This window comes from Mustelus asterias, chromosome 11, assembly GCF_964213995.1.
Source record: "Mustelus asterias chromosome 11, sMusAst1.hap1.1, whole genome shotgun sequence".
NCBI lineage: Eukaryota > Metazoa > Chordata > Chondrichthyes > Carcharhiniformes > Triakidae > Mustelus > Mustelus asterias.
This window is the reverse complement of record NC_135811.1, coordinates 74,967,642-74,990,256: the sequence shown is the minus strand read 5'-3', so window position 1 is coordinate 74,990,256 and position 22,615 is coordinate 74,967,642. Positions and strand designations below refer to the sequence as shown.

Genomic DNA, 22,615 nt, shown 5'->3' with positions numbered 1-22,615 from the left:
CTCTCAAAAAAGGTCCATAAGCAAAAAAGACCTCAAGGAAGAGGCAACGGAGGACCTCAGAGGAGGCAATGGAAGACCTCAAATCAAGAGCAACAAAGACCCCAGAAGGAGGGCAATGAAAGTCCCCAGAGGGAGAACAATGAAAGGTCACACAGGAAGGGAAACAAGAGAATTGCAGAATAGAAACAAGTCAACACTTTGTCGGAGACAGACCTGACCAACAGTGATGCCAGAATGGTTTGGCTGAAGATAAGACAAGTGGAAATATAAGGTTCCATTTGTAAAATGTTTACATCCAGTCAGAACATCATGGATTCTCCTCAGAAGAAATACAAATTAAAGACTTCAAAAGAAAGTCGGAACTATTGAATGTAAAGAGGAATCAGCAAAAAGAATCAAAGCTCCAGATAGGATATTAACATAAGATAAAATTACTGATAGCAAACGCGAAAAAAGTTGCAAAGAATTACAAAATGATGTTAAGAAGGAGAAATTAATGAAACAATATAGAATAAATTGATTGCCATAAAAAAGCAACTGGAAAGTTAGAACAAATCCTGTGAAAAATTGAAGCTTGGCAATGAGAAATTAACGGAAGAGAGGAAAACATTGAAGATTCCATAAAGAGGGAGGAACGTGGCGATTGTCCCTTTTAAGGGCAACACAGCAGAGTCAGGGTCACATGGGATCAAATGCATAACTTAGTCTTCAAGCCACCTCACCACCTGGGCAAAAATCTGAGTCAACACAGCAAAACCCGGAGTGGTCCTGCATTAACCCTAGCAGGAGCCAGGCATTAAAGATGAGGGCTTTGTACTCCTGTCACGCATTTTATTGAAGAGTTTAGCTTAAGTGGTGGTCAATGGGCACTCAGAGTGGGGAGTCATCCCAATGGGTGGAGCTCTCTTAAGCATGAGAAATTTAGGGAGAGAGCTGCAATCATGCGGCTGTTGAACAATAATTGTTAATTAACACCTTTTGTGTTCATTAATGAAGTCTATGAAAGTGCATCTTCACAAACACCCAAACATTTGTTATGACCCAATACAAAAGGATCAATGGTCAGTGCAATGCAGTGTTCATAAGTCATCATTCTTCAAAACACTGAAAATGCCAGCTGTGAGCACTGAATCCAATTCTGAAATTGGCATCTCAGATGCTGAACATAAGGCAAGTGAGACCACACCTGAGCTTAGACAATATCTTATTGTTGAGAGAAGACTGCCATCATTCTTAAGTGACAAATATTTCATCTCATTGTATATAACTGATTACATTGGTAAATTAATGCAAAATTATGTAATAAGTTGAATGCTATGCCTATGTTTATTGTTTAGGCTTTAGAGACAAATTATTGAAACATAATATTTTGTCTCTCATTTACTAAGAAGGGGACTGATGTAGCGTTGTAATATTTTGAAATGCAATTTGTATATGCTGTTCACTTCCAGCTGCCATACAGAATAACACCATTAGAAGGAGCTGCAAGAAGAAGCAGAAAGCTTGGAATAACTATTTAATAAAGTTGTATTATCTGGCAATATCTGTAAATACCTAGGAACTATTTAGCAAATAACTAATAAGTATGTGTAAGTATTCCAGGGGCCACATTTCACAGCTGCACCAGAGATTCATGTGATGTATGGGCCTTCCATTGTACAAGGCAACATGACAATATTAAATAGAAAGAGTTCTGGGTCTTCCAAAGCCTAAAATGTCATTATGGACAACATTTGGGAAACAAAAGGCAACAAGAACGCATATCAGAAGCATATCATGTTTGCTTGTGCGCTTTTTATGTCCTAGTCTGTCTCTCGCTCTTCGCCAAGAACACCACATTGGCCAAGAACCTTACCATCATAACTCCCATTGGGATTGCAAGACAGAACTTTGGGGTCACAAGCTCCCAGGCAGCAATAGCTGCCATGGAGCTCAGGCTGGGTTTTGGCAGCTGTCAAGGACCCTTTTATCCTTGCATTTTTTTCTATAAGGTGGGCGTGGCCTAACAGATTTTTGAGTCCTGATTGCTGCTGCAAGAAAAGCCTGCCAAAAGGTCGATGTTTGTTTTATTTTCAACCCTGCAGTTCAAACAATTCCCACCCCGTTGAAATTATCCCATCCCTCTACTGCATGAGCTGAAATTTAGCTTTAACTTTTGATCCCATTTTAATGCCTCAGACTTTGTGTGAGGCAGGACAGATAGCTTCAGCTGCTGAGCAGGGCAGTTTTTTTTAACTGCAAACCCCTAGGCTGATACCAATCCTGAGGTGTTAAAATGGGGTGATACGGGGAGAAAGTTTGGGAAACACTTTTGTATGTTGTGATACAAACATGAAGCTGGTACCGAGATTGCAATGTGCACAGAATATTATCGAATAGTGGCAGTCATTTTACATGACATGCAATAGACTTTCCCAATATACTGACACTGTTTGGATTTATCTCTGATAATCAAGTTGAAATAGCTGCATATGATTATGTGGTAATGCGATCCCTGATGTAGACAAAAAAGTGAAGCTGGCGAAAGAGAGACAGCTACACACAAGATAATAGTGAGACCTCTTGTTACAGAGTTCTGGCCTGCCACAAATATTCCTGGGTACTGCAGTGCTGGGTCCTGATCCAGGTGTTTAAAGTGTATCTGTACTGTATGATATCGCATACCTAATTAGCCTCACTCAGATATATAACACTAGGACCCCATAATGACCTGGAGATTGTGTCCTTTAACATGCCAACATGACCGTATCTCTGACACTTCAAAAAGGTACCAACCCAGAAAGCACATAAATATGCAGAGCATCAGTCAAAGTGAGCTCGCTTCCTTCAGTCAAACTTATATTGATCCTTCGTAACACAAGAATAAATAGAACGTGATGCACCCAGTCCCTTCTTGGTTGTTGCATTCACCTTTCAGTCTAACTATTTCTAACTGCTAAAACTGATCGCCTGCCCCAAGTATATGCCTTACAGTTTCTTGTACAAACCTGGACTAAGTTCCAAGTTTAGGTGCTGAATTTTCCTGGGGCAGGGGGCAGTGGTGGAATTGCCATACTGGGAATGCTGGTGGATCATTGCTGATGGTTAAATGTTGATTGGTGAATGTTGAAGGGTGGATATTTAAGGGAGAATGTTGACGGGAGAATGCTGATGGGTCAATGCGAGTGAGTCAATGGTGATGGAAGAATGCTGATGGTTAAATGTTGATTGGTGAATGCTGATGGACGAATGCTGCTGGGTGACTACTGAAGGGTAAATTTTATTGTTTGTACATTGCTGGGTGAAATTTAATGGGGAAATGTTGGTGGGGAAAGTTGACGGGGAAGATGGGTTAATGTTGATCGGTCAATGCTGACGGGTGAATATTGAAGGGTAAACATTATCGTTGAATGTCGAATGGTCAATGCTGATGAGGAAATGCTGGTGGTTGAATGTTAATTGGTGAATGTTGATGGGGGAATGTTGTTGGGTGACGATTGTAGGATAAATTTTAATGTGTGTAAGTTGCTGGGAGAATGTTGATGGGGAAAGTTGACAGGGGAAGGCTGAAGGGTCAATGTTGATGGGTGAATATTAAAGGGTAAACTTTATCATTGAGTGTTCAATGGTCAATGCTGATGGAGAAATGCTGGTAGTTGAATGTTAATTGGTGAATGCTGAGGGAGAAATGTTGGGTGAATGTTGAAGGGTAAATTTTAACATGTATATGTTGAAAGAGGAATGGTGATGGGAGAATGCTGATGGTTCAATGTTGATGGGTCAATGATCATGGATAAATATTCATGGCTGAAGGTTCATGGGTGAAGATTGAAGGGGCAAAAGACAGCTGAAGTTTGACAGGTGAAGATTAACAGGGGGCTTTTGATGGGTGAATGGTCCTGGGTGAAGATTGATGGGGGGAGGCTGAAAGGTGAAGGTTGGTGGGTGAAGGTTGGGAGGTGGTTAAAGGTGAATGTTGGTGGGTAAAGATTGAAGGGCGAAGTTTGATGGGTGAATTTTGATAAGTAAATGATCATGGGCGATATTGGTGGGTAAATCTTGGTGGGTGAAAGTTGTTGGGTGAATATTGAAAGGTGATGGGTGAAAGGTCAGTGTTGATGGGTGAAAGGTCAGTGTTGATGGTGACAGTAGGGCTCTGCTCCGTTGGGATGACATTGTGTGGGCGGAGTCCTGCGTGCTGAGGTCAGGGCGCTGCGCGGTGACGCGAGTGCGGATGTTTTAAAGCGGCCACTGGTTGGGGGAGGGGAGAGAGCGCGAGCCGGTTGTGGGTGAGAGACACAGAGAGAGACACACACCGAGAGAGAGACCGACACACAGACAGCGGCTGAGGGGAGAGGAGGTCTGCACACTCAAGATGGCCAGCCGGGTGAGTGCGGGGCTGAGGGGAGGGGATCCGCTGTCTGCCTCCGTTCAGGTACTGGGCCCGGGGGTGGTGACCGACCCCCCCCCCCCCTCCGACACCCCCCCCCCCCTCCGACACCCCTTCCCGACACCCCCACCACCCTCCCCAATTCCCCCATTCCCCCTCCTTGCCTCCTCATTCCCTGCCTGACCTTCCCCTCTATGACCCCCCATTCCCCCCCATATCCCCTGCCTGACCTTCTCCCCCCCCCATTACCCCCCCTCCCCCCATTACCCCCCCCACTCCCCCCCCCCATTCCCCCCCCCCACTCCCCCCCCCCCCCCCCATTCCCCCCCCCCATTCCCCCATCCCATTCCCCCCCCCCCCCCCCCGACCTTTCCCTCCCTCCCCCCGCCCCCCCGATTCCTCCATTTCCCATACCTGCCCCCCAGGACCTACCTACCTCCCTCCATCCCTCCATGACCATCTTCTTCCCACCATCCTAACCACTATCCCCCCCCCCCCCCCCCCCCGGGTCCCCTTCTTGCCCCTTTGTCTACCCCAACCTACCCGCTGCCCACATTCTCCATCTTTCCCTGGCCCTGCATTTTTCACCCCTGACCATTTCTGCCACTAATTCTGCAAGTGAGCTGTACTGGGGTGGGTGGGTGGGGGTGGGGGGGGGGGGGGGGGGGGGGGTGGTTGCAGGGAGATGGGGTGTATTGGGAGTTGAGGTTGAGCTGCCCATCAGCACCCTTTTATTACAATCACTATACACCACACTGGTGCAAAATGCTTGTCATTGCTCCAATGTTCAAGGAAAATCCTCGTGGAGGGAAGAGGTTTGCTGTTGATGGATCCAGTTGTGGTGCAAGATCCAAGTTATGTTTGGTACCCAGTTTAACAAAGAGCAACTTTATAATGTTCAGATAATATGGAAGGGGTTGAAGGTGCTTCCAAAGATGCCTTGAGTAGTAATTTTTACTGGAGGGGCATGTTGTGTGCTGAGAACTGATGATCCTGATCATCCATTGAATTAATAGAGTCTTCCTCTGGACCAGCTTGAACTGATTTATTTGGAGCATTAATGCAGCTGATTCTGCATTTTGTGCCAAATAAATGGTGCATCCTGACATCTATTGATGGTGTGCTCATGTAATTATGAGCAGGGCGTGGGTTCTTGCTTACTGTTATGTTCAGCATAAATTCTCATACAGAGGAACCATTTCATGCCCTTCTGTAATACTTCTGCTTCCCATTCACCTTGGTATTCTGGCATTAAAAACAAATCTATTCCTGGAGATGAGAAAATGTGAGCTGCCCACATTTTCAAGTCACTGAACTGCAGATAGAAATTCAGGGCAGCGATAACGGGAAAGTACTGGAAGCACAGAATGGTAGAAACACCCAATATCTGTAACAGGGAGGGGGGTTGTGAGACAGCGAATGGTCTGAGGGAAGACCCCTGTGGGAATCTCATAGCAGCCTGGGAAATCTTCAAATATTCGATGAAGTGCTGGTATTGATGGAGTGACCATGAAGCTGTTGGATTTTTGTGAAAACCCAGCTGATTTGACGAGAGTCCTGTGAGGAAGCAAATCTACTGTCCTCGTCCTAGCCGGGGCAGATTAGTTTTGGTTTTAGTTTATTTATTAGTCACAAGTAGGTTTACATTAACACTGCAATGAAAATGTGACTTTCATCCCTGACCAGTGTGATCGCCTTTTCGTTGTCCTGTGAAGTTAAAAGCGAGGGGTGGGAGGTTTAGGGGGGGGGGGATTTGAGAAAAAACATTTTTACTCGGAGGGTGGTGACGGTCTGGAATGCGCTGCCTAGGAGGGTGGTGGAGGCGGGATGCCTCACATCCTTTAAAAAGTACCTGGATGAGTACTTGGCACGCCATAACATTCTAGGCTCTGGGCCAAGTGGGATTCGGTGGGTGGGTCAGGGCATTTCATGCGTCGGTGCAGACACGATGTGCTGAAGGGCCTCTTCTGTACTGTAGTATTCTGTGAAGTGGCTTGACCATCTTCTCAGAACAGCTAAGGAAAGAGGTACAATAAATTTTGAATTTGCCAGCGATTGCTTACATTCTGAAAAATTTTTTAATTCCTCTCTCCCGCAACCAGTGTCGGGTTCCTTTGACTAATTATATTGCAAAATTGCAGACAACTGCCCCTTCAAATCAAGGTTATATTCCTGATTAGAGTGTCAATACTGACTGGTTTAGTTATGACTGTCCCATTCAACCAAAACTATATTTTGAGCATGTTTATCATCTATTTGTTATATTTAGTTCCTTACCAGAGCTGTACACCCTATATTTCTATAAGTTGTAAAACATATGATTGAAGAAACAGTTATTGATGAGAAGGATCAAAGCAAGGCCGGGGTTGAAGAAAAATAGGATGCATGCACGAACATGGAACTGTCACTTGATCAGGGTGGTGGGAAGATGTTTTACGCTTCGATGTCGGGACATGTTAGTCAGTTCTATATGCAAGAACAGGCCTGGAGTTGAGGCTGATGCCGATGTTGATTTGGCTGAATACATGGGAGGGGCTGGGCATTCTGCAGTGAGTGACTGACTAGCTGACTCCCCAGAGCCTGTCCAGCACTTAGAAGGCAAAAGTCAGGAGAGTGATGGAATACTATCCAAATCTGGTTGGTGCAACACCAGCAACATTCAGGACAACATAATCTAGGACAAAGATACTGCAGATGTTGGAACTTGAAGCAAAAACAGAAAATGCTGGAAAATCTCAGCAGGTCTGACAGCATCTGTGGAGGGAGAACAGAACTAACATTTCGAGTCTAGGTCATCCAGACTTGAAGCGTTACCTCTTCTCTCTTCACATGCTATCAGACCCGCTGAGATTTTCCAGCATTTTATCAACTGCCTGTTTGGCACTTTAAACATTCACTCCATTGCATACACATTGTCTACAAATTGTCTACAACATCTCACGGAACTTTTATTGATGTGCCTCCCAAACCAGTGATCTCTACAGCCTATAAAGACAAGGGCATTAGGTGCATGGGATCACCGTCACTTGCAAGTTCCCCCATTCACTGTCACTGGATCAAAATCCTGGAACTCCCTACCTCTGGGAGCGCTGTGAGTATCTGCATGAACTGCAGTAGTTCAAGAAGACAGCTCAGCGCCATCTTCTCGAGGGCAGTTGGGGATGCACAATAAATGCTGCACTTGCCAGTGACGCAAAGGAACAATTTTTGAAAAGTTCCAAATGTAGAAGAGGGTTTATGGAGGAAGAGAAGCAAAGATATCAATTGATATATATTTGGAGAATTTTGAAACGAGTTTAGCTGAGAGTCAAGAAAATATTCCTGAGTTTGGGGTGGGGGTGTGAAATTTTGCACTGTGTACTGTCAATTTTTCCATTTTGCATTAATTTGTAATAATAGAAAGCCTTTAAACATGTCTCACTCTATCCACGCACCTCTTTATCTGTGAAGATGTTGCATTGGTATCACTGGCAGCAGGTGTGATTACAATATTCCAAGTTGGGAACTTTCCGTTATAAATGTAGGAAGAATAATTTATAATGGAAATCTAAAAGTAAGGACAGAACATGTGACTTTATAATCATGGCAGAATTTTGTATTTGTTCCATGGTTCATTTCGCCAGTTCACTTCAATCCTGTTTCATCTGGTTTGACTTCCGATGTGTGCTACCACAGAAGATTCACTTGCCTATTAATACATGGAATACAACATTATGTATTATGGACAGCTTATTTTTATTGCCTGTGGTGAATATCCTGGTGGATGCACGATCTGAATTGCAATGTGTTGCCATTTAAAATTCAAGGCTGGTAATTTAGAAGAAAATGTCCAGCGGTTTAACATTGTATAGAATTTAATATAATGTCTATGGCACCTGGTAAACCTGGACGACAACATAAACCTATTAAAACTGTTTTCATCAGAAAGCTGCACACACATGTTAAAACCTGTGGCTTGTTATTTTAGCACTAATATGTCAAAATATAATCTCCTTAACTGTGTTTCTCTGTCCGCAGATGTTGGCTGACCTGAATAATTCCAGCATTTTCTATCTTTATTTCAGATTTCCAGCATCAAAAGTAATTTGCTTTCGCAAATAATAGGCATTTGGGTGAATTAGACGCCTTGAATTTCTTATGAAGCTGCAGGTGAAGAAGAAGGCAATAAAAAAAACAATAATACATAATGTTGTGTTCCATGTATTAATAGGCAAGTGAATCTTCTGTGGTAGCACACATCGGAAGTCGAACCAAGTACAGTCTTCAGATGTCCAGGGCAGCACCGTAGCACAGTGGTTAGCACTGCTGCTTCACAACTCCAGGGACCTGGGTTCGATTCCCGGCTTGGGTCACTGTCTGTGTGGAGTTTGCACATTCTCCTCGTGTCTGCGTGGGTTTCCTCCGGGTGCTCCGGTTTCCTCCCACAGTCCAAAGATGTGCGGGTTAGGTTGATTGGCCATGCTAAAATTGCCCTTAGTGTCCTGAGATGTGTAGGTTAGAGGGATTAGTGGGTAAATATGTAGGGATCTGGGGGTAGGGCCTGGGTGGGATTGTGGTCGGTGCAGACTCAATGGGCCGAATGGCCTGTTTCTGCACTGTAGGGTTTCTATGATTTCTATGAAACAAGATTGAAGTGAACTGGCGAAATGAACCATTCTGCCAAGATTACAAAGTCACATATTCTGACCTTACTTAGAGATTTCTTTCTGTCCTTACTTTTAGATTTCCATTATAAATTATTCTTTCTACAATATAAGATTGCGAGTTCTAAGAGAGCTTTATAATGCTAAGGGAAATGTGAAATTGTATCCTATTGTTATATAGGGTGGCAGGTTGGCACAGTGGTTAGCGCTGCTGCCTCACAGCCCCAGGGACCAAGGTTCGATTCTGGACTTGGGTGATTGTCTGTGTGGAGTTTGCACTTTCTCCCAGTGTCTGCGTGGCTTTCCTCCCACAGTCCAAAGATGTGTGAGTTAGGTTGATGGGACATGCTAAATTGGCCCTTAGTGTCCCAGGATGTATAGGTTAGAGGGATTAGTGAGTTATGTGTGTGGGGTGTGGGGATAGGGTCTGGGGTGGGCCTATTTGGTGCAGGCTTGATGGGCCGAATGGCCGCCTCTTGCACTGTCGGGATTCTATTCTATGATTCTATGTTTTCAAAATAGGGAGCTTGTGTATCTGAAAAACATTTGGTAGAAATTCCGTGGGAAAGGCAAGACTGGGCTGCTAGAAACCTGAAGGCAGTTGTGAAACAGGAGTTCAGCTGCAGGAGTTTTGAGGGTGGGCTAAACATTGAGTTGGGTTCCATGGGTCTGGTTTTGGAATCTTTGCTATGACACCATCAACTTGGATCTGGAAGTTCCATCACGTTCACAGATGATGTCAAACAGTTATGGTAATGCTACAGGAGTGGTAACTTGAAAGTCAATTCTTGGCTCAGGAAATTTCAACTTGACAAATGTAGTAATTGTGGATCGGCAGGAGAAGGGTGACCTTGAAAGCTATTGAGTGGGTATTGTACTTTCGGGAAAGGGATCTATCTCTTCCTTTTGCATGTGAATTGAGTTCATAACGTGTTTAGTGCTCTCAGTAGTGACCTAGTAAATCTCCATCTTCCTAGGGCAATTTGAGGAGAGGGGGAAACTGCAGCTTTGCCAACATTGCTCACCTTGCATTAGAATTTAGAGCCTAGAAATAGGCTGTTCCACCAAACTGATCTGTGCCGTGTTTGTTCTTCACTTGTACCTCCATGCACTCTAATTCATCGCATGCTACCAACATAATCCACTATTTCTCACTCGTGCAATTGCAGTCTTCCCTTCAATGCATCTGTGTTCATCTCAGTGTGGTAGAAAATTCCACATTCTAACCACCTTATTAAAGAAATCTGGTCCTTAAGATGTTCCAACCTCTTCATGGTAACTTTGAGATACCATTGTATAAGTTTTCAGATTTGTTTAAATGTAAAATGGGCTGTTAGTTGCTTGAAAGTAATCAGAGGTGGTGAAATTAAGTGGTTGAATTTTGAAATTGTACATCTATTCAACGTTCAGATGCTTGGAATCAAAAGAATTATGAGATTTTTGAATGCCGTCAGTATTTTCATTGACGTGCTGTGCTAAATTGTGTCAGTATGATTGGTTGGTGATTAATTTGCCCCGTTTAATCAATAACATTTTGCTGGTGTTAGTGTTTCTGTTAACTGTGTCTAAATAAATTGTTGGCATCTGCATTAATTACCCCCACTGCAGCTGAATTCACTTAAGTTGTGTTGTATACAGAAACCAAAATGATGTATGAAAGATTGCTTTCTTAGGCCTGTCATAAATGTAGAAAATAATGGAACCTGTAATAATTGGCAGGCTATTAATGAGCTGCACGTTGAATAAGCTTTAAGATTTTGCTGTATTGTCAGGTTGTGGGCAGGAATATACAACTGCAGTCTGCAAAATGGAGGTTTTAGCATTGCAGTAGAATTGCACCCAGCCTGGAAGTAATGCATTGTTTATTTTAACTTTAGTGTTGTACATCAATGCAGTACCTTTTTGGGTTTCCTACAATTATTTTTAAGCTTAGATTAAGTGCATTTGATCTAATTTCAACTACCCTTGATATTGTAACTATCCATCTGGAGATTTGGCAGCATATTGAGTTCCTTTGAATTACCCAGCAGCAGTACTCGCTTTCTTCTGATGAAATAACCCAGTAGTTGTCTAGTAGCTGTACTGTGAACCAGTTCTGAAATGTAAGTAGGCTGCTTGGTGCAAATTATTTCCCTCCAATTTCCTGTACTCTTCCTTGGCATCTTGTTCAAGTGGACTACTTACAAGTCTCGAGAGGGAATGTTATTAGTTGCTTGTTCAAGGGCCACTGCAACCCAGCTTGACTTGTGTCCTTGCCTAATGCCTGTGTGTGTTACCAGTGGCTGTTACTGAACAGTGTCAGAAGTGAGAATCCTCAATGGATTATTCCATTCTCTCCATATATCTTCAAGATTGAGATCCCTTGCAAGATCCTGCCTTGCTGGGGTACCTACCTTGTTGTGTGGCGTTTCATTGGCAATGTAAATTTCTGTTTTGAGAACTTTGTAGTCTGTACAAAGGTAGATCACCATGCTGCTCAAAAAGGATACATACTTGTTTCTCATTGGGATACGTCCCACTTCAGCCTAGGGATTATGCATGCAAAGTTGGCAATGTGTGCATAACGGGAACTTTTGGATTTTAGCTCTAAGACTATGCAGCTTCCCATTACTTTTCTAGCTCGTACCATGCTACCTGTTACAAGATTGCTTTTTGGAGTTGTCTGAAAACAAGAGGGAAAAATCGCAAGCTGTCAGTTTGCTGCAGACCCCATTATTGAGCCAAGCTGACTATTAACTAAGTGGTTGAGTTAGTGCATGAGCCAGCTTAGCTGAAGTTTCAAAAGCCCAAGTCTGTCAAATCCTCATTGTCAGGCAAATTGATTTAAATTGAGACAGGTCTCTTTGGTTTGGATATTTCACCAAATGATGCATTTTCTTGTTCAACCATTGGGAGGAGAATGAAACTAATCGTGCAGCTTGGTGGTAATTTCTATCTAATCACATTCCTATTATTCTGGTAAGGATGCTATAGAAATACAAGTTCTTGGAACCTCTGATCTTGCAGGGTGTTCAGGATGTTTGGGCCAATTTTTTTTCTTTATTCTTTCATGGGATTTAGGCTGGTAGGGTCAGCATTTGTTGCCCATTCCTAATTACTTTTGAACTGAGGCCATTTCAGAGGGCAGTTAAGAGCCAAGTGGGTCTTGCGTCTCATCACACAGACCAAGTAAGGATAGCAGGTTTCCTTCCTTCAGTGACGTTAGTGAACCAAACAATCAACGATGTTTCATGGTCGTCATTGACTTAATTCCAGATTTTTATTGAATTCAAATTCTGCCATCTGTTATGATGGGATTCAAACCCTAGTCTCTGGATTGTGAATCTAGTAACAATACCACTATGTCTCCATCTTCCCATGCTGTGAGCACGACATCGTATAACACTCTGGGGCACAAAATATATTCTAAACTGGAGTAATAGTCAGAAAAATATTGATGGAGGCAGCAGCATCTGTCAAAATCAGCTTCCACATCAGTCCAGGCGGATATCTGCTCCTCCTCAGTGCCTCTCAGAAGCACAAAACCTACTCGAGCTTGGAAGAACAAGTTTGGAAATGCCTAGTTTGGTAGTGTAATTCACAAAGTTATCTGGTGCAGAGCGCTCTATCAATTTATATGCAATGGGAGCTTCCGTGTTCCTTTACCATTCTGATTTTCTAAGCAAGTGCTCTCATTTGCAATGGATTTCATCATGAGGTCCAAGGCTGTTTCTAAGTGCCTGAATTTATGACACAGATATTGGATCCTTTGGTTGTCTGGGATGCAGCCAATGTTGTTTTCTGATGAGCACTGCTCTGTCTGTTAGTGTTCTTGTGCAATGACTCTGGATGTGGGTGCAGGGCAGAGAATGGCAGACCCTTTTCTGAACTCTCCTTTCCTAGTTTAACCTTGCTTTCTTGATCACTGTGCACTTTTGACTTTGGTGTATTCTTTTAAACAAAACAATTCCTTAGTGCAGATTTGTTCAGCTGCTAAGTTTGAAGTAGTTAATGCTTCCCTCTTGATACTTGATATTTTACCTGGAACCATTCAATGCCTCTCGGTCATTTTAAAGAGATCCGTATGCTGTAACTTTTCACAACTGGTGAAATTAGTAATGGAGTGTGACTACTACTGCTTGAATGAAATGAAATCCCAGCCCTGAATCAATGAATCGTCCGAGGCTATGGCCCTCTTTTGATATTGATTGAAGCGACTGTTTTGAAGACTGCAGGAATGTTCATGGATCTGTTTTTCGCTCCCTAACTGAAATTGAGATTGCTTTATTTTCAGGATTCCTTACAGGAAAAATTGATTTTTGAAATGAATTTAGCGTTGTTTGAAAGGTGGGATGGGCATTTCTTTTCTTTAAAAGAATCAGTAACTCCTTTGAGGTTGTGGAGATTGATATTAAATTGCAAATTTGCTAATATGCTCACGATGACTTAAAGGTGCAAATTCCTGTTCCATTAATGTATAGTGCATGAAATTAAAAGGAGGCTGGTGAATTAAAAGGACCTGTCATTGAGCAAAACCTTCATTGCTGGGAATTGGTGAGTTCACAGAAGTCCCAACCTTTTAAACTGGAAACGTGCGCCTTGTTGATATCACTGTGAATATTTTTATTGTTGGACCTTCCATCTTAGCTTCTTAATGAGTGAAAACTGATACATTCCCTCCCCCCCCTTCTCTTATGGTCTTTCTGAGTTGTGAAGCGGAACTGACCAACAGATCACAGATGTTGATACTGCTGCTGCTCACATCAACATACCAGTAATCTGTTGTGTTCTTTACGTCATGAGTGTTAAGGTGCCTGCTGTGCTCGAAGATGCTGAATCGGCGTGGAGGGTTGTGGAGCTTGCTGTTCCTGAAGGGACTTGGTGGAAAGGAACTTGATATAATTGGCTAAGATTTAAGTTGTAAGCTTGTCCATGGTAAATAAAAATCATATCAGAAAATGCTCCATAAACAGAATTTCTGCTTGAATCAAATCAAAAATAAAACCAAAGTATTTGTTTTCCTTTTTTTTTTGTTGTGCAGTTATTGCATTTGTTTGATGTCCTCTAGCTGTGATTGGAAAAAACCTGAAGTCTATCACACAGTGTGTTACCTTGGTGTTGTGATACCCAGGAGTGTGTGTTGTGGAAATTATAGGTCACTTTGCCATTTTACGCTACTGGATACTTCTGTCTTGTCTTGGATAGAGCCACTCCTGCTTCGCAGAGAATATCTGACCTGTACATTTAAGTCTTTATTTTTCCCAGCCCCTTATCTATTTGCTGAATGTACCTTTCACCTTGTTGGCATCTGGCACTTTGAACTTGGATCTTTTGCTGTGTTCTCCATTTAACAAAGGTCCAGATCTAATGAACTTTCTTGATGAAGAATTATTCAGTTTTGTTTTAATTTGTAGCAGCATTTGCTTCCTTCTTGCTGCAGTCCGCCAAGCTCATCCACCTTCAAAAAGGCTACCATGCCAATATCACAGATCTACTCCCCTAAAGATTCCTCGGGTCAGAGTTGCAATTTAATTTCTGACTGTTCAGCTATACTGCCAATTTTCACAAATAGTACTGTGTCTCTTTTGCTAGTTTTTACATTGCTATGACAAAGTATAGTGCATGTATTTTATAAATAAGTATTCAAACATTTAAAATAGAAGCTTATTCCAGAAAGACTCTTCTGCATTGTACTTGATGTAAATCGCACGGTGTTTTGCAATTATACAGGAGCCAGTAAGTCACAATGGAACTTTGCGCGCAATTGAGTTTCGTCATGCACCTCGAATCTGTGTTATTTGGTAATTTGTTGAGTAAATGTCTAATTTGCTCCCTTTGTTTTTTACAGGCCATGGTAGCAGCGCGATGTCCAACAGATGACTTGTCGTTGACCAATTGTGCTGTTGTGAATGAAAAGGATTTCCAGACTGGCCAGTACGTTCAATCTTTGTTAAATATTTGCATGCAGTTTTATTATATTGGACATATGTTCTTCACAGTTAATTTTGTAAGAATATGCTAATACTAGGCAATTTTGTCAATAGTGAGCAGTAATTGTAACATTTAGTATGAGCGTGATTTTTGGTTGAAATGAATTAGTTTGAAAAGTACCCACTGTGAAAATTGAGGCTGAAATGCTGATGAGAGATTTCCCAATTTGATTACAGGGGCTTTATAGAGGCAGAGCAGCAGTTCATCTTCCCTCGGGTTGTGTTATATTTGACCTTAGGAGTAGATGATGTTGACATTGGCTGCCAAAGTGATAGGGAGCTCCTCAGCTAATCAGAAATTTGGGCTTTTTAAGGTGAAGAGAGAAAGAAGTGAGAGAGAAGTCAAAAATATGTTCTTAATTAGTCACGTCCTTGTCCCTTTGTTTCCATGGTATTGTTTGGGTGTTAACCAATGCCATGCTGTAGATTGTGCCTCATTCTTTGAATCCAAAAAGTTGAGCTTTTCTTCTTCTTTCCTAATCCCCTTTAGCAAATATTCGCGGATTGTTTAATATCCTTCAACATATATCAGCCATCTGCAATAGCCAATCTGCCTGACACACTTGATCTGGAAACTTGCTGGGTAGTGAAGGAACAAGGAAAGGGAAGTTAGAAATCTTTGTTGCATGATATGACCCAGCCTGCTGTTCTTGGGTTAAACCTCCATCTCAATGTGTACAGTAGCAACTCCTGGACTGAAATGATACTCAGAAGCTATATACTTGAAAAGAATTAGATCTTGAAAGGCATGATAGCACACTGTTGGGGAGTCTCTTGGCACTCTATCTTATTTGGGTATTATACAGGCTGTTTGACATAAAAGTAGTTGGTCGGGCAACCTCATGGTTTATTAAACACCCTTGCAAAGAAGAAAAGAATTGATTTGATTTATTATTGTCACGAGTTAGTGTACAATGAAAAGTATTCTTTCTTGCACGCCATACAGACAAAGCATATTGTTCATAGAGAAGGAAAAGAGAGCGTGCAGAACGTAGTGTTACAGTCATAGCTAGGGTGGAGAGAAAAATCAACTTCGTGTGAGATAGGTCCATTCAAAATCTGACAGTAGCAGGAAAGAAGCTGTTCTTGAGTCGGTTGGTACATGACCTCAGACTTTTGTATCGTTTTCCCAACGGAAGAAAGTGGGAGAGAGTATGTCTGGGGTGCGTAGGGTCCTTAATTATGCTGACTGCTTTACCGAGGCAGCGGGAAGTGTAGACAGTCAATGGATGGAGGCTGATTTGCATATGGAGTGGACTACATTCATGACCCTTTGTAGTTTCTTGCAGTCTTGGGCAGAACAGGAGCCATACCAAGCTGTGATACAACCAACAAGAATGCTTTCTGTGGTGCATCTGTAGAAGTTGGTGAGAGTCGTAGCTGACATGCCAAATTTCCTTAGTCTTCTGAGAAAGTAGAGTAAATCAGGATAAAATGCTGATGTCTGCAGCTATATCTGAAAAGTGTGTCCAGAAGTAATTGCTTTCATTTATAATAACCAAGGAAATTAATGAAATAAAGGTTTCATAATCTTGGGGTGGTCGTACAAATGTCTGAGGACTCGAGAACAGCTTCTTCCCTGCTGCCATCAGACTTTTGAATGGACCTACCTCACACTAAGTTGATCTTTCTCTAAATCCTACCTATGACGGTAACGCTACATTCTGCGCACTCTCCTTCTCTATGTAATGTCTATTTTTTTCTGTATAGCACAGAAGACTTTTCACCGTATGTTAATACATGCGACAATAATAAATCAAAGTGGCAGAATTGATGCTGCTATATCTCGATAAGGTTTTCAAATGAATGGCTTAGCTAGAATTACACGGAACGTACAGCTCAAACAGGCTGCTCATTCCAAATGGTCTGCACCAGTGTTTGTGCCCCTTTCATCAGTCTTCATGAGCAACTTTCCAACCTTTCCCATTTAATCCTAGCAGCATAATATTGTTTGCTTCTTCCTCGTCTGCTTATCTAGTTTCCTTTTGTGCATCTGTACTATTTGTTTGGACCACTAATTGTGGCAGAGAGGTGGGCAAGAGGTATTTGAGGCAAATAGTATAACACTTCGCCTCTGGTGTAACTGCTTAGTAATTTTAAGAACTGAAACCAGGCTGCAAATGCCTAGCTTTAATTTTTCACAGAACTGCAGAAAGCACAAATCAATTCTCATGGAGGTAGCTATGATCAATTCTCCAAGAGCTCACCTGAACCTGAGCAAAAAAAATCCAGCAAAAATGGTTTGAGTCTCGCTCTGTAGCGCTGTGCTATCTATACTAATGGGCAATTTTTCTTCAATCAAGGTACCTTCAGTCTGGTATGTTGGGCATCAACTACTTGAGCCACATTTGCAGTCCCACTGTTATCTGAATTTTGGATTAGCCTCATGGCAGTAACTCTAGATCCACCGAAGCTACAAACAAAACTGTTCAACCAAGCAACCTTGCTCACATTTACTTTCTAGTTTTGACTGCTGCAAATAAAATAATGAATGCAGATTGGCTCAGGTCAGCTTGCTTGGCTGCGAAGTCAATAATAATTCGTAAATGCAACTATTGATTTCAGAAAGAGACGAGACTCTTCTGAGGGGTTCTGCTCTCTTGAAAAAGCTGGCCACTTCGTGTTTTACCTGCTGAGATCAAGAAATTACAATTAGCTTACAATGTTTTTGGAATTTTACTATTGGGCCTAATTAAAGTAAGCTGGTTTTTAACGTAAAACTAAAATGTGCATTAGCTCTGTACATAATTTGGCTTTCATTAGCATCCCAATGTTGAGTTTGTGCGCTTTGATCGGTGTGCAATTTTCTTGCTTTTGTCGAAAACTATTTTTTTGTTCTCTGCATCAAGTGATCAGTCAGGGCAGAAATTGACTGCTCCGAGCTCTTGTTGCCAAGATGGAGCACAACTCGGATCAGGAAAATAGATTTTTAGAATTGTGGGTGGAAAGCCATTCGTAGCTCAATGCGTCAGGGTTGAGAACTTCATATGTTTATTATAAAAATATAGCAAATCATTTTCTAAAATACTAGGATAATTGGCTACTGTTAATTTTTTAGTTAATTGATATTAATACAGTTAATTTAGAAATGAAGGGGTGAGACAGGTGAGTTATGTTGAATTGACACTAATAAGTCCTCTTATCCCTGTGTGCATCTCTTCATATTTTCCATGTCCATGACATTCTTCATGGCATCTAAAACTACAAATTTGAGTGAAGATTAAGAGATAAGCTGCTAGAAGTCTTGAGAATTGTGAAGCACTTTGAGAAGATAAGTAGAGTTAAAAATAGCCACTGGTCAGTAACTAAGAAAAAAGGCCAAGTACTGCGAATGCTGGAATCTGAAGCAAAAACACAAAATGCTGGAAAATCTCAGCAGGTCTGACAGCATCTGTGGAGAGAGAATGGAGCTGAAGTTTTGAGTCTGGATGACCTTTCGTCAGAGGGGTCAAAGAATAAAGTTTCATTTTTGTTTCCTCTAAGTTTAAGACATGGAATTCTCTCGTCAGAGTAATGGATGTAGAGTCAAAGGAAGTAAAAAAAATTAAAGTATATGAGGAAAGGATAGGGGGATGGGCCAATGCAGACAACTTGCGAGCTGGTACAGACTGGAGAATTCCATGCTCTTGAAGTGGCGGCCTCTGGATATTTCGCGTCTGCCGTGACTGCTGCAACAGACTAATTTACTACACTTTAGTTTAACACCTCATGTGAAGGGTGTGAGATTTGTTACTTCAGGAGAGTTTCAGCCTTGATTTATGCAATTGTTACATTCCCGCTGTAAGTCTGCGAAAGTTTTGTGTAGTTTGCATATGCCCTTCTGTAAATGTAGGTGGACAAAAATGCACCCACTTAGAGTTGTCCCGGCTGGGAGGATTAAAGGTTGAATCGTATTTGGTCCAAGTATGTTAATTTTCTATGTGGTTTCTGATACTTTGGTCATACATTCGACTGTGATAGCTTGTAATGAGCTGTAAATTAGTGTCAGCTTTCAAATCCTCATGGGCCAACGCTGGTGTTATCTGTACCAGGAAAAATGGAAGCACAAGAATAGACATGCTAATCTGAATCTAATGCGTCTCGAGACCGAGAACAATATTCTGGGCATATTTATGTTAATCAGCTGGTGTACATGACATCATTGCTCTATTTATAGTTTGTTCCTCTGAGTTTAAGTCTTTCCATTTTGAATGTTTAAACCATGGACATAATCTACTCTTAAGTACCTATCTTTTGAATCCGATGGAAAACCGTTACGGCCAGCACTTCAAATAACTATGAACACAATTGTCTGGAGAAATTCTGTTGCTGCAGGATATTGTTTTGTGGCATTATTTATATCTTCTGTGTCTCTTACCTTGTGGAATTTCATGTAGCTGTCTGTATGTGGCACATCCCATCGAAGATATGCAGCAAACATAAGTTAGAGGGATCGTTGCTCATTATGTGCTTGCTGACTTGCACTGGTTTCCAGTCTGGTAACGCCTTAGCTTTAAAATTTTTGTCCCAGTCCTCAAATCCCTCCATGGCCGAGCCTCTTCCTTTCCCTGTAACCTCCAACTTTCAAATGAGCTTTCAAAATCTTGGTTCTCATCCAATTTTGGCATCTTGCACACCCCCAATTTTAATCTCTCCATCATTGGTGGCTGTACTTTCAGCTTCCATGGCCCCCAAGCTCTGGAACTACTTGCCTTTCAAGATGGGACGCAGTGGTTAGCACTGCTGCCTCTACACCAGAGACCTTGGTTCGATTCTGGCTGTGGGTGATTGGTGTGGAGTTTACATGTTCTCTCCATGTCTTTTTTTGGGTGTACTAGTTTCCTCCCACAGTCCAAAGATGTGCAGGTTAGGTGGATTGACCATGCTAAATTGCCCCTTAGTGTCCAGAGATGTGTAGTTTTGGTGGATTAGCCGTGGTAAATGCACAGGGTCATGAGGATAAGGAGGGGGTAAGATGCTCTTTGAGAGTTGGTGCAAACTTGTTCGGCAGAATGACCGCCTTCTGCACTGTAGTGATTCTAAGATTTTATGCTCCTTAGTACCAACCTCTTTGATCAGCTTTTGGTCATCTATCCTGATGCTTCCTTTCATGGTTCAGTGTCAAATTTTGATCAATACTTTTCATTGCCTCGGGATATTTTGTTATGTTAAAGGTGGTATATAAATGCAAACCATTGTTTAACTACCTAATGTCTCCTGATGCTTTGACTACACTGTATGGAATTTGGAGCACTGTTGGAAACTGAGAACTACATGTATGAGCAGCCATCCATACGAGAACAATTGTTTGTCATCACAATCGTGCATGAGCTGGTTCATGTGCAGATACTTCCAAATCAGAGTTCTCACATTCATTTATTGGCTGGTTTTTGTTTAGTTTGGAGGTGAGGTCTGCATTGATTTGTTTAAGGTTATTCTGGATATAAAGTCATCCTTTGATTGAAGAAATTCTTATGTCTTAAATAGGAGATACCTTACTTTGAAAACTGTGTCCCCTTGTTCGATGTTCCTCCATGAGAGAAAACATCCCGTCAGCATTTACCCAGTCAAGCCCCATCAAAATTTTGTTTCAATAAAATCACACCTCATTCTTCTAAAATCCAATGAATATTGGCCCAACCTGCTCAACCTTTCCTCCTAAAACAACCTTTTCGTCCCAAGAATCAGCCTAATGAGCTTTCTGCTTTCAGTGCAAGTATATCCTTCCTTACAATACTCTAGAGGTGCTCTCAGCAATGTCCAACACAGTTGTAGCAAGACTCCTCTTTTATACTCCATCCTCCTTGCAATTCCATTTGCCTTCCTAATTACTTGCTGTACCTGCATGCTAACGTTCTACGATTCATGTATGAGGACACCCAGACCCCTTCCGGATTGCAGCATTCTGTAGTCTTTCTCTATTTAAATAATCTCGTAGATTTTGGATTTTTTTGCACATTTTTGGGATGTGCGTACAAATTAACTGCATATTAGAAGTAGAAAGTACTCTGCAAATAACTGTCATGTCAGAGATAATTGCAGTTGCTTTGTTGGATGGCACTTTGAATATTAAAATGTTACTGCAGTAGGTGTGTGTATTTGCTTTGTGCAGCAGCGTGGATGTTTCAATCGTCACCTCCTCTGCAAGCTGAACTAATCACTGTTTATCACACCAAAAGGATCAGCTAGAAAGGTTTTTTGCAAAACTGCGTTGCGTAGAATTTGCAGCAAAAGCTGTTCGGCCCAACAGATATATGCAAATGTTTTATTCCCCCATGAGCCTTTTCCCATCTTTCTTCATCTAACCCCATCTCTGCCTTCCTCCCTTGTATTTACCTAGTTTTTCCTTAAATACATCTAAGTTGTTCACTTCAACTGCTCCATATAGAAAGATCCACTTTCTGGATAAAGCTGGGTGAAGAGTTGCAACTTTGGTGGTTTTAATTTCTGGATTTAAAAGAATCCTGGACCTTTTGACCTGTGGAGCTGTGTAATCAAATCTCCACTTTGGAGATTTATGTTCCATTTATGCCCCTTTTCTTTTCTGAGAGACTATGCTTTATACACACCAAGATAATAGAATTCAACCTTTATTGGCTGACTAAAAAAAATCCTGGGTCACCAACTGAATATTTCACAATGCTTCCCTCTATTCTGTGATATTGGGAGTGTGTACCTGAGACAGCGTTAAAGATGTCGGTTTTTCTCTTGTAACTGGTGCAGCCTTGCAGAATCAGAGAAGGTGCAATATTGGCCAACCTGATGCAATCTCTGCTGTTTTGTGAAAACGGATATTAATGGGATGAGTAAAAAAACAAATTGTGTCTAGAGTAGGTGTGAATGGCAGGATCCTGAATAGCTTCTGTCCAAAAGTAAAGAAGATAGAGATAAACCAAAGAACGACATCTTTTCGATTCATTACTTGACCTATTAATACTGCTTTTGTCCTTGCACTATGAAACCTATTGCCAGTTAATCTCTCTTGCCTCCTCAAATCATTTGGTAACTTTGGTATTTCAAAACTCAAATTCTATCTAGTATGGGAATATTGATCGACATGCAGCAAATGGGACCCATTTGTTGCTCTTTAAATGAGTATAGTCCAAAGCTCTTGTGATCAGTTGACTAAGGGGAATGGCCTACTCCATGTTGGGGTTCGTCCAATCCAAGAATGGAATGCTGCAACCAGACTCTTCGTTCTTCAAGGTCAGCAGCATCATGACTCAGCAGTGCTCAGGCTAAATATGCGTGTGAGTGCAAGAACAGTTATATTGGCACTTTAACAGTTTGTATTGATCCTCAAACTCTGCAAAGAATGCTCATGCAAAGAAATTTGACATTGTTTTGTTTGCATTATTCTGCTAGGTGGTGTCATTATGTCACCAAAACATGTTGGGATTTCTCAGTAATAGCTCAGGAAGTTGAATGCTACCCATGATCCCAGCAGCCCCTTAGCTGATCAACTATCCTTATCTTCATCCATGCCTATTATTTTGTCTAATGTACAGTTGAATTAAGAACTGTAAAGTAAGGCCATTAGACCCATTGGTGCTCATATCTGTAGCACCATAGTTTTCCCAGCCCTGGTGTCTTGTGTATTCTGAAGCTGGTGGCTTTCCTGTTCTTCCCAGCTGATTATGTTAATTGATTGTCAA

General features: G+C 41.7%; 2 protein-coding genes across 2 annotated transcripts in view; one reads left to right on the top strand and one right to left on the bottom strand.

The window, feature by feature from the left end:
- Positions 1-22,615, bottom strand: part of LOC144500596 (ADP-ribosylation factor 2-like) — a 384,154-nt gene that overhangs the window by 65,154 nt on the left and 296,385 nt on the right. The window lies entirely within an intron of this gene.
- Positions 4,201-22,615, top strand: part of nsfa (N-ethylmaleimide-sensitive factor a) — a 221,599-nt gene continuing 203,184 nt past the window's right edge. The window contains exons 1-2 of the mRNA XM_078223761.1: positions 4,201-4,366; positions 14,840-14,925. Of these exons, the coding sequence (XP_078079887.1) occupies positions 4,355-4,366; positions 14,840-14,925 (98 nt within the window). The 5' untranslated portion in view covers positions 4,201-4,354. The remainder of the gene's footprint in view (positions 4,367-14,839; positions 14,926-22,615) is intronic.